The sequence below is a fragment of the Pelmatolapia mariae genome, linkage group LG14, assembly GCF_036321145.2.
Source record: "Pelmatolapia mariae isolate MD_Pm_ZW linkage group LG14, Pm_UMD_F_2, whole genome shotgun sequence".
Classification (NCBI taxonomy): Eukaryota; Metazoa; Chordata; class Actinopteri; order Cichliformes; family Cichlidae; genus Pelmatolapia; species Pelmatolapia mariae.
Window position 1 is genome coordinate 20,618,250 of NC_086239.1, and position 13,153 is coordinate 20,631,402.

The 13,153-nt window shown below is 39.5% G+C and overlaps 1 protein-coding gene across 8 annotated transcripts in view; it reads left to right on the forward strand.

Moving 5' to 3' along the window:
- Positions 1-7,857: 7,857 nt before the first annotated feature.
- Positions 7,858-13,153, forward strand: part of mcamb (melanoma cell adhesion molecule b) — a 46,439-nt gene continuing 41,143 nt past the window's right edge. For 2 of the 8 annotated variants that reach the window (XM_063493386.1, XM_063493385.1), the window contains exon 1: positions 7,862-8,102. In XM_063493386.1, coding sequence (XP_063349456.1) covers positions 8,039-8,102 — 64 coding nt within the window. In that variant the 5' untranslated portion in view covers positions 7,862-8,038. Of the gene's footprint in view, positions 8,103-13,153 lie in introns of all 8 variants that reach the window. The other 6 variants (XM_063493383.2, XM_063493384.1, XM_063493387.1 and 3 more) reach the window with 6 other exon arrangements.

Here is a 13,153-nt window from a genome sequence, read left to right on the forward strand (position 1 = left end):
CAAATAAGGAAATTGTGGCAGCTCATAGAGGGGACGCCAATGGGCTGCCCCTCCATAGGCTGGATCCAACACTTGAGATTTTTTAGTCATGTTTGAAAACACATGTTTTTTTCCAAGGTATTTTAGTATACCAGAGTTAGCCTCTATTCAGCTTTTTTGGTCACTTTTAATATTTTTGTTAACATTTATTGTTAATTTGAATTATCGTATATTATATTGTCTATTATATTTCTAGTTTTCCATTTTTAGTGTTAATTATTTTCTTTACATTTAATAAATTATTTTTGTATTTTATTGACATATTTTAATTGGAGAACCGTTTTAATAATTGATTTAATTTGAAAAAAACAAACAAACAGTAAAACAGAATATTCTCATTCTCTGTAATCAGGTTAAATCCATCCTTATTTTATTTTTCTACAGTTTATTTAAAGGTTAAAAATGACAAACTGAACCATCAAAGACATCACAGTGATATTAAGGTGTGTTGACTGATTCGCATCATCAGCAGATGCTCTGACTAACATGTAAGGAAATATTCCACCCTAAAAGAACTCGGTAGCTGCTGGTCACCTTAAACTCTCCTTTAGTATATGAAAACAGCCAGGTTACCAAGACCAAACTTCACCTGCCAGCATCTCCAAAGAACACAGATTTACACATTTTAACATTTAAACAAACACAAGACAGTAAAAACCAGGCAAGCGTTTTTTCTGTGGAGGTTACGCCAAGTCATTGTTCAAGTCTTGCCACTTGGCAGGCATCTGAGCACTTATTTGGGCTATTTTTTCAAGCATGAACTAAATAAACTTTAGTGATGCCCAGGGCATAAAACTTGCACAAAGACAATTAAAAGAAACACTTAAAATGTTTACCAATATGTCCCATGAGGTTTTTAAATCTTTTCCCAGGTCTAAAAATTATTTTCCCAAAATCTTTGTTGCTGCAAAATTCTGCCATAAACCTCAGCTCGGTATTGTTTCTGTGCCACATTATTATACTGTGATTCAGCATTTAGCTTGTCTGATATATTAACTATTTAACACTGTTTTCACACAAACTCTCTCTGTCTCCCTTTATCTTAAAAAATAATAAATAAAAACAGCTCTATGACTTTCTGTGTTGAGCATTTAAAACATTTTTAACAAGTTATCCATTTCTCAGACCACAGAGGGTTAAATTTTTTCTTTTTAAGAAATAAAGGGCACCAGATGGCCGCTTTGTAAATCAGTATTCACAAATCACACGATAACACATGCCGTCTGTCAATTTTACGTATTTATTAACACAAAAATCAACTGGAGATGTGTTAACGGTTAATTAGCATCATCTAACAGTTACTAGCTGGAGGTTTTTCCCCTGCCAACAACTCTGAAAAATGACCTTATAAACTCTTTTGGGGCTTTTCAGTTGCTGAGAAATTTGTGGGGGAAGGGGTGTGCTTTTTTTTTTCTCCTTCTGTTTGCCTCATTCCCAAACCCAGCGGCCCCCTGATATTCCCAAACGCCCTGTCCAGGATGTATTAAATAAAGGGTGAAGAGGGGACATTCTTGAAATTTGTCCACGAGGAATTTTAAGAGGTTGTTGGGAAAAAAGGGTTTTCCCAATGTTTCTAAGTTTATCTCTTATACTGTACTCGCACTCTTTGTGGCACACCCATGTTGGCAGCCTTAAAGATTCAGTCTTAATGACCTTGACTGGCAAAACAATATAGCTGCTTTGAGAACAGTTAGTTCTCCGTTATCAGTGCAAACCATAAGGATTGTGCCTCACCCTAAAGGAAATGAAAGCATCAACACTGCAGTTTGCATCCTCCTTTACATTAATGTATAACCCTGAACTCTGGCTGGTAATTACTTTAAAAAAAATGACTTTGAATAGATAATAACAGATTTGACTCTCTGATGAAATCCTTATGTTGCAGGAAAAATATTAAGCAACATGCTATAAAGCATATATAGTTGGTCAAACAATTGCAATAGTTTCCTGCTCTGTGGCGGCAATACGACACGTCTGACAGGATGTTGTGCTGAGCTTCCCACAACACAAGACGAAGCTGACACAACATTAGGATCTTACACGGAGAGCGAGAGATGTTGAACTGTGACGTAAAAATCTTTAATTTGTGATGTGCTTTACCTTAAAGCGTTAAAGACGCAGAACTCAGTCTTCACAAAAATGTGAAAAACTGCAGTGGAAGGGACTTTTCTGAGGTCAATTGTTCCCGAAAACCTTATCTGAGAATTTTTTCATTCAGGCAAAGTTACCCTAAGCTCTCTCACGACCTCTTTATTTAGATGCCACCAAATAAAAACAAATAAAACACAAACGCAGCTCGAAATAGATCGCAGACATGGCCGAGAACATAGGAAAACAAATCCCAATTTTGTGAGGCCATGAACACAACCTTGACAAAATGTTCCGGTCCAACTAGAATTCAATAAATCACTTAAAGTCAGTTTTGTGCTGGACAATGGCTTCGTTTCCTCTTTTCGGGTCATATCAAACCACAATAATGTGGTTTGGTGCGACTGCACCATCCTTCTGGGAATGGGAGGATTCTCAGTGTGCTGCAGTGTGTCAGGAGCTTTTTTGAGGCGGCTCTGTCCTGCAGTCAGAGGGAATCTGCTTGGCAGAAGTAACAGCTGGCAGACACGGTGGTATTTTCCAGCAGCAAAGGTTACAGAGATCAGTGTGCACGACATGTCGCACCATCCTTTGATCGGTCTCCAGCTGCAAGGACCGTGATAGTTCACACGGGATCAAATAATACCAAAATTAAACGCCAGTCTGGGCAAGTACTGAAACAAACAGTGATCTGTTAATCAGGTGTTCACTTCTGTATTAAACACCAGGATTAACTGGAACAATATTTTTATTTTGGCTACTCTGGAGGGCGAAGACAATTAGTTTTCTATCATTTTGAAATCATTAGGGGGGCCTTAAACACTTAAGGACATATTTTGTGTTCTTTGTTTTCTGTCTGTTCACATTGTCCATAGTTCTGTTAGGGTTCATAACTTGGCACAGCCTTGTAATTTTAATACTGTGTGATATCAAAGTAATAAGGCACTAGTAGTAAAAGTGACAGGTCAAACCCCATTAAAAACTCGTATAACATCATGAAAATCCTTCACCTGAACGTAGGTTTTAAGACCTGACTTGGAAGTGACCAACTCCGCAAGCCTGACTTTAGTCCAGCAGGTTTTTCCAAGAGCCTCGTGTCCTGTCTGTTCTGTATTAGTTTTCACCTGTAACAGACAAAAGACCTCGAGGCACATACTGGTGCATAAGGTGCATATGGTGCTAAGAGGTCAGAGATGTAGCTGGGAGCAGAGCCATTAAAAGAAATCAATAAAAGCTTAAAATCGATTCTAAAAAAATCCCGGGGTAAAAATGCCAAAACGAGAGTGATGTGATCCCGCCTTGTTACTCCAGCTAAAAGCCTGGCAGCTCACATCTCTACAGTCTGCAGTCGCTTAAGAGTTTTCGTGAAGGCAAGCACAAAGAAAGTTGCAGTGTCTTTAAACGTTAAACTAGAGCTTATTTATAAAATATTTCCAAAATAATAAAAGAAAACATGACATGTGTTTAGTTCATGATGTGAGGTTCAAAGATTAGGTCCCCGTTGAACTGGAGATTTGAAATGTTTGAAATTTTCCAGCACGGATCGAGCGGACTGCGGAATGTGTTCAGCCAGTAACAGTTACAGCAACTTCATGCTTTTTTTGTTTTCGCCCCAGACCTCCCACAGTCCAAAGACCAGGATGTTAGGTTAATTTATGTTTCTGTATTGGCCTTTAGTGTGGATGTGAGTGGCTGGTGTGACTGACGCATGTGACCTGGAACCAATTCAACCCCCCTGAGTCCTTGAATTGGAAATGTGGTAAGGAAAATGGATGGATGGAGTAAAAACATCAGCTACTGTTGTTTCAGCATTATTAGAGCTGAATTTGTACAAACAAACTGGATGTTGACCAATAAACATTCAGACACTGCAGTCCTGAAATGGCTAAGCTACGTGAAGTAATTTGAAAACCACAATAATGGAAACTTTCGACTTCCAACTACTTAAATAACCACATTTATTCAGTCCTGAACAAAAATGTTCCTCTACTTTTTGAAAACAGATGCTGTAGCATAACAAGAGTCACTGATATGAGAGCCTCAAAAATGACCCGAAACCCACTCAAAAGTCAAAGTTTTTACACACATGAGCCGTCCAATGCTTACGTCTGGGACAATCTGGTCAGGCTAAATTCCTAAACTATTTTGTATCATTTTAATCAGGCCAAAACCACATGATAACTTGCCAGTTGTTAGTTTCCCGCTGCCCTCGGTTACTCTGAGAACCTTTTTTGGACTGTGGTCAGTTTGGCAAATGCTCCAAATACCAAAACCACGACACTGAAATGCCTGCATACAGTCCAAATATTTCACCTCATATCGTTTCCATGATACATAATCAGCATCACGGCTGTGATGTCTTCTGACAGACACTTTTTACGTGTTTTTGGGAATCACTCTGATTCATCTTCATTCTTGTGTCCATATTAAGCTCAGGATTGAGGATGCACAAGAGGAGCTCGTACACCTGTGCTGTGTATTTTTGGAAGCATGTGCAATTTTTGTTATTTTAGCTGTGTGCGAAAACTATTTCAAGTTACGGGTATGTGATGAATATGGGCCTAAAGTGCAAAGCTTTAGCTTTAATTTCAGGGGCTTAACAAAAGAAGATGGCATTAACACTAACACTAACATTTATATAATTTTAAAAACATGGGAGCACCGTGCCAAATGTAAATAAAAACAGAAAGCAATGATTTGTAAATCTCATAAACACATTAGAACATAGGAAACATATCAATTTCTTATTTGAACGACAGCCTATAAACATCTGGGATCTGAGGAGAGAAGCTGCAGGACTTTTGGGAGAGAAATATTGTCCCATTTTTGTCTGACCCAGAATTCCAGCTACTCAGCAGTCCTGCATCTTCCTTGTCCAGATGATCCAAATGTTTTCAGTTGGTGAAAAGTCTGGACTGAAAAAAGAAGAAGAAGAAAAAGAAGAATATGTTGAACTTTATGCGTCGCCACTCCTCTCTTGAGCACTGATGGTGCCTTTCCAAGCTGCCAGTTCCAGAGGCACTGATGCACCCACATACCATAAGAAGTGCAGGCCGCTGAACTGAGTGCTGAGCCAGTTTGCCCTCTCGTTTTTGGTCCAGAGGATGTGGCGTCCAAGGCTTCCAAAACAGAATTTCAAATTTCAATTCTTCTGACCACAGAACAGCTTTCCACTTTCTCTCAGTCCACTCTAAATGAGCTTTGGCCCAGAGAGGATGGCAGTGTTTCAGGATCACGTTCACACGCCGCTTCTTGTTTGCATGATAGAGATTTAACCTGCATTTGCGGATGCCACAGTGAACTGTGCTTACAGACAATAATGTCTGGAAGTGACCGTGCGGTTATTTCTATCTTGCCTGTTTTTATGCAGTACCATCTGAGAACCTGAAGATCCAGAATTGATTTTTGGTCTTGTAAATGGCACACAATCTTTTAATGATACTATGCGCTGTAGCTGATTTTAGGTTGAAGAATATTATTCCCTTTTTCTTTTCTTTTTTTCCAATTTATAGACTCTGGGTTTTTTTGTATGTTGATGAATCTCTGCTCATCTTTAATTCAATTTCAATTTTCAATTTTATTTATATAGCGCCAAATCACAACAACAGTTTCCTCAAGGCGCTTTATATTGTAAGGTATACCCTACAGAAATAGATACAGAGAAAAACCCAACAATCATATGACCCCCTATGAGCAAGCACTTTGGCGACAGTGGGAAGGAAAAACTCCCTTTTAACAGGAAGAAACCTCCGGCAGAAACAGGCTCAGGGAGGGGCGTCCATCTGCTGCGACCGGTTGGGGTGAGAGAAGGAAGACAGGATAAAGACATGCTGTGGAAGAGAGACAGAGGTTAATAACAGGTATGATTTAATGCAGAGAGGTCTATTAACACATAGTGAATGACAAAAAAGGGGACTGAAAAGGAAAAACGCAGTGCATTATGGGAATCCCCCGGCAGCCTACACCTATTGCAGCATAACTAAGGGAGGATTCAGGGTCCAGCCCTAACTATGTGCTTTAGCAAAAAGGAAAGTTTTAAGCCTAATCTTAAAAATAGAGATAGTATCTGTCTCCTGAATCCAAACTGGAAGCTGGTTCCACAGAAGAGGGGCCTGAAAACTGAAGGCTCTCCCTCCCATTCTACTTTTAAATACTCTAGGAACAACAAGTAGGCCTGCAGTGCGAGAGCGAAGTGCTCTAATAGGGTGATATGGTACTACAAGGTCATTAAGATAAGATGGGGCCTGATTATTTAAGACCTTGTATGTGAGGAGCAGGATTTTGAATTCAATTTTGGATTTAACAGGAAGCCAATGAAGGGAAGCCAATACAGGAGAAATCTGCTCTCTCTACTGGTCCCTGTCAGTACTCTTGCTGCAGCATTTTGGATTAATTGAAGGCTTTTCAGGGAGTTTTTAGGACATCCTGATAATAATGATTTACAGTAGTCCAGCCTGGAAGTAATAAATGCATGAACTAGTTTTTCAGCGTCACTCTGAGACAGGATATTTCTAATTTTAGAGATGTTGCGCAAATGGAAGCAAGCAGTCTTACATATTTGTTTAATGTGTGCATTGAAGGACATGTCCTGGTCAAAAATCACTCCAAGGTTCCTCACAGTGTTACTGGAGGCCAAGGTAATGCCATCCAGAGTAAGAATCTGGTTAGATACCATATTTCTAAGATTTTCAGAGCCGAGTACAATAACCTCAGTTTTATCTGAATTAAGGAGCAGAAAGTTAGCGGCCATCCAGGTCTTTATGTCTTTAAAACATTCCTGCAGTTTAACTAATTGGTGTGTGTTATCTGGCTTCATAGATCATGTATTACTTCTGAGAAACTTTTTCATGATAAGATGTGGTTTACTTTTGCCATTTTATAATAGCTAAACAGGTTAAAAATGGAGATATTCATTCCAAGGGGGGCATTTTCATTTGGAAAATGTTTCTGGAAAACAGAGAAAGGATTTGTGGACAATTCACCAAAGCACCCGGTGAATACTGTATGTGTGCTGATAGTGCTGGCACCTCCGGTATTATTCAGACTCTGAATTAAACACTTGAGAACTGCTGGGCTTGTGTGGCACTGGCACACAGAAGTTCGGTCTTTATCCTCAGTGTTTATAAAGTGTTAAGAGTTTCGGCTTCTCCACTTGCAGATAAGATGGAGATAAATCCTCATCCTTCTCTCTGCTCCTGCCTCCACACTCAGCTCCACCAGTATCTCCTTTATTACCTCCGCACAACACTGCAAACAGCCCTGATGTCAATCTGAAATGATCACCAAGCCAAAAAACGCACCACATGACCTGAATTCAAACGGCGGGACAACTGCCACACCTTCTCACATCAATTTCCACGCTAAATTATCCTCCACCAGTCACGGTCCCCTATTGAGAAAACATAAGTTATGGCACGCTTGGTGAGGAAATGTATCAAATTTGAGTCTTGGCAACGACAAAAATAGTTGTAAATTATAACTTCACACTGTATTTAACTCCAGACCTCCGCCCTCCTCCTCCGACTGCTGCTCCACTCTCTGAAGGTCCTCCCTTCTATTTGCCCGCTGCAAAAAATAACCAACAGCTCACTGGAGCTGGAGCTCGGATATCGAGTGTATTTATCAAACTTAATGAGTAAAGAAATGACCGAGACAGAGTGATTTAAAGAAAATGAAACAATAAATAATAAAACGTGATGCCTTTCAGAGCAGCTCTCGGATGACTCGTGCGGAAGGACTTTCTTTACAGCGTGTCTCTGCCCCTTTCTGCATCATTTGCCTCTCCACGCTGCGCCGCCACTCCTCTCTTTCACTCTGTACAGTTTTCCAGGAGGACCAGTTCCTGTCAGACTCCTTTCACACACACGCACACACACCTCAGCACGGACATCTGCAGCACCGACCGATAGTCATGGCTTTACCGGACACTGCCCCTCTGCTCGTGGGACTTCTGCTCCTCTGTCATGCTTTTAGAGGTGAGGAACCAAGACATAGTTATCACAGCTGTATGGGATATTATTCGTACATGCAAAGGTGTTTTTTTTTTTTCATGTAAGACAGAAAGGAACTCAAGTAAGATGTTTGTCAGTAAAGCACCAGCTGTTAAACTGTAGTTTGTATTCTGTGGAAATCCATCAGAGAAACCTTCCAAAGAGATTTTAGGGAGCTGAAAAAGTTGCAGCGCAGAAACTTTACTTTCTTGCAGGGCTCCTCATATCGCCTTTTCTTCCAGCTGCAGAGACGTGACGCTGCACAGCCTCCTTCTTTTTGCTTACATTACATTTGGCTAAAAGTAATCAGTCCTTCACACACTTGAGTTGTAGTAACCTGGCTGCAAAGTTTCACATCCCTCATCTTTTGAAAGTCCATACAGAAAGTGCATTTTAGCACAGCTGCATGGCTATAATGGTGCAATGTGTAGTTGAATTGATTTTCCTGTTAATATATGTTTAAATTCATGCGTATACATGTATGTATGTGAGTGAATGGTGAGCACAAACACTGACATTGTGCTCTTGCTGTGAATGAACATGACACTTTTGTCTCACCTATACAGTGAATAAAAATCTATTCTTATAATGAGAGATCATGATTTATATCATGTATGAAGCTATGGTTAGTATGACTTGCTGCTTGCTTCATGTATTTTTAGAGGTGCAGTTGCAGTGAGGTGGCTCTCTGTCTGCTTTCTGTCAGCTCTTGTCTGTTCCCAGCAGTGATTGAGTGGCCCAGTGCCTCTCTGGCAGCGGTGAATGGCTCGGCTGTTTCTCACACAGAAACAAGGAATCAAATATATCCCTAGCATGAGATACAGCTCTCACCACACTGGTTTATAATTTGATATTTGCATGTCAAAGGGACAGCGTACTTATTGTCAGTCGGATTTATTTTAGACCAGTTGTGTGAGAGAACTGTAAAAAGTTGTGAGACCCACAGGGAGGTGCTGATGAATGCTATTTTTAGAGAGCATGAGAGTGTACAGTTGTATGTGGTGTCTCTGGAAGTGAGAAAGGGCAGCTATCTGGGCTTTCCACAGTACGGTTTAGGTTTTAGAGACGTTTCTGATATTCCTGTGTTTTTTACTTGTTTGTTTGTACAAGAAAGCTCTAAGTGTGCTTTCCCCTGAACCCTTCCTCTCTGCAAGCCTCTCACTTCCCTCCTTTAGGAATGTGTTTCTCTCTCGTCTACCCCTTTTCACCTTTCCTTGAACGCCATTTACCTAATGACCTTTCTGTACCTCATCATTGTATTGTGCTGACCTCTTGTTTGACTCCACACCCATTGTTTGTGATCGCTTCAAGCTCTCTGCCCTTATAAAGTCTGTTTCCTGGACTTGCACCTCTCTGACTTTACAAACCTCCAGGAGCCATGCCTGTGCTGGCAGCTCCAATACAATTAAATTGTGCTGATATCTGTTGACAGTAACATGGATGGTGAAAAATAACTGTTGATTCCTAACTATTAATCACAATCATGGATTTATTTTATATAATACTGTAAAATATTGAAAAAAAAGCAGATCATAGTTATCTTTTTGCCCAAGCATCAATAAACTAACCGTGTAGGCCATATTTTATTTACTTATTAACTTACTGCAGGAGAGATGCACAATATGCTTTTTGCCACACCTCTTAATCTTTGATTTCAGGTGTTATCCTATTATCACAGGTCTATAAAATCAAGAACCTGACCATGCAGCCTGCTGTTACAAATGTTTCTGCAAGAATGGGTCGTTCTGAGGAGCTCACTGAATTCAACTGTTGTGCTGTAATAGGATGCCACCGTCAAGTCCATTTGTGAAATTCTTTCCCTTCTAGATAATCCACAATCAACTGTAAGTGATATTAATGCAAAGTGGAAATGTTTAGGAATGACAGCAACTCAGCCATGAAGTGGCAGACTATGTAAAGTTACAAAGCGGGGTCGCTGAATGCTGGGGCACGTTGTGTGTAAAAGTTGTGAATGCTAGCATAACATCAGCACAAAACTGTGTGAAGGGAGCTTCATGGCATCGGCTTTCATGACCGAGCAGCTCCTACAGGTGTAATGTGTAGGTCGCCCAGTACTTTTGTTCATATAGTGTATAATATGATCAAATTGGGCACTTAACACTGACACACACAATAATACTGACTAGCTAACTGACTGAAATAATGGTAAAGAACTGGATCATATGAAGTCAGAAAGAGCTGATTCACTGTAAGAAGATACTGTATAAATGTTGTAAATCTAGCTTTCAAAAAATAAGAATTAACACTACCAGTAGCCAAGGAAATAAAGACTTTTTTATGGTAATGTCACAATAGCAACATGAAATAGCTTACTTTAGCATGTTGCACAGCTAATGTGGCTAATCGCTAGTCAGCTGCTTGCGCACATCCTGGAGCTGCATCAGAATTTTGAAACTGAGGGATATTCAAAAACTGTGGAAGCTTTTAAGACAGATTTGAAAGCAGTAAACAAGAACTAGCTGTGAGTTTTGTTTTCTGTTTTATCTTCTGTTTATCTGCTTCTCTTTTAGCCTCTATAGGTACAAATATCACTACAATATGTAAACAATTTTCTAATTAAGTTATTCTCATATTCATATTTTCTATTGAACAGTCATGAAATATTAAGTGTAAATATTTTTAAAACATCTGTTATGGTCTTCAAAAACTGTGCAGGTGTAAACTGCATTTCAGGGAACTGAAAACTGAGCTTTTGAAAAAACTTCTTCCAGGGTGAAGATTTTCAGAAACTCAGTTTCTGCATGTGGACGAGGAGAGCAAAGACATGATCTTGCAACTAAAAAGATGTGCGCCTTTATCTTCTTTTTTAATGTCATACTGTGATATTTCTAGGGTTCTGATTGGCTGACATTTTTGGATGATTAGGGTTACATTGCCACCTATTGCACTAACATGCTCTCAATCAAGCTTGATATCACTTTTTCATGTGGATCTTTTTCAAAACAGAGATTTTTTTATTGATTTATTTTTTAAAGAAAGAAAGTGGAAAATCCCTGTTTTAAAAAATACACGTGGACACAGTCTGAGAGTCGATCTGTGTTTCAGTGATAAATCTACACCTTTTGGATGTAACTGGAAAAACTCTGAAATCTATGCCATAGCTTGCTTTGCACCGCCTTAGAAATGTTGTGTGAAGTTATCAGTTCTGGCAACAGATTTAGATACTCTACACGGATTCAACAAAGAAGTCTAAACTAAACTTGAATCATAGAGGACCTACTTTAGAGGTTATAATCTCGTGCATTTGAGTTGCTGAGTACGCAGTGATGCCTTGTCTGAATGAATGTGCTTATGGAGATGAATGAGTGCCCGTCCTAAAACTCCATCCAATGACATCAGAGAAAAGTTGCAGTTGTTGCTGGATTTTATCTTTGACTCTTGATAAGGAGAGAGTTCATTTCCTGTGACATCACCTAATCAAGCCAGTTCATGCAGCAGGAAGACCTCTCTCATTTAAAGGTCATCCTTTTCTGCTGCAGCTGAGATGCTGTGCCTCAGTTTCATGCGCTCAAAACAACTTCTGCTCTTCAGTAGAAGAGAGCCGGTCATGTACAATAAACGCCCTTGTTGTGACTTGACCGCAGCATAGAAAATTGAGGCCCAGTAATCTGGCAGAGCATCAGCAGAGTGGAGCACATTAGAAATGGAAGTCTGTAAATTCAGCCTTCTCTGCGAGGACCGTGATTGCTTCATTTCTGTGCATATGGCCAGTTTGTGCAGAGGGACAGGCATTGTATTGTGACATATGGTGCAGTTCGGAGGACCTGGATAGTTTTTTGTTCCTTGCTCCCACTGAGCATTGAATGACTCGTGTTTAATGTCTGAATTTCCTCAGCCATTATTAGTAATTTACAGTAATTTAGTTCTGACATACTATATTGGCAATATATAACACTCCCAATAATTTCAAGCACACCAGTGTCGCATATAATCTTGAAATTTATTTTGGCATACATATTACAACTGATGGAAGAATCACTATGGCCTAAACTCAGGATTGTTGCCTGGAGAAAGTTTGTCATAAGCACATGCTGTCTTATTTTGAGTCTTGAGCTGCACTGTTCCTATGCAACAGACTTATCAGGACACCCCAGAGCAAAGGAGCCATGCACTGCTGGTGCTTGATATGGGCGGTGAGAGTGCAATATTAAACAACATTAAACAACATTAATCCTGCTGAACTTATGGCTGTTAGCAAGAGTGAAAAACAATCTAGATCCTGAAAAAGAAATTATGCAAACAGTAACTTTAAAATGAATATTAGTTTTCAGAGTATTAATGCACAGGGAAATTTTATAGTAAGACATTATATATAATATCCACTGGAATATTCTGCTGAAGATTTCTTCCTGTTAAACGGGAGTTTTTCCTTCCTACTGTCGCCAAAGTGCTCCCTCATAGGGGGGTCATGTGATTGTTGGGGTTTTCTAGGTTTTGTTTGTATCATTTTAAGGGTCTTTACCTTATAATATAATGCGCCTTGAGGCAACTGTCATTTGGTGCTATATAAATAAAATTTAATTGAATTCCCTCAAAGACCAGAACATGCAATGCTCAGAGAAATTGCAACAAACCCCCAAGAGCTGAAAAAGAAAAGACTGAAGGTGCTGCGATGGCCCAAATGCTGTGATGGGAGCTGTGCATAAAAGAAAGCCCCCAAAACCTCAATGAACTAAAGAAGAATGATTAAAAATTCTTCCACAACAATGTTAGAGTCCGATAAACCTAATGTTGTTGAATCATGGCGTGCATTCAGTTCTTTACTGTTCTTTAGCTGAACCCTTGAGTTATTTTTATGCAAAGAAAAACAGTTCAAGAAACAAAATGCATCCACCTTCGATTCTTCGGTAATATTTGTTGGGGTGTAAGCAGTAGCTGATAAACATGACTGTCTATCTCACACCTTTAGGACTTTTTCTTAATGCTTCACTGCATTTTACCATGCCAGTTGGTTTGTTGGTTCCTGTTTTTTTTTTTACTTTCGTTTGCTTTTCAAACGAATATAAAAATATATA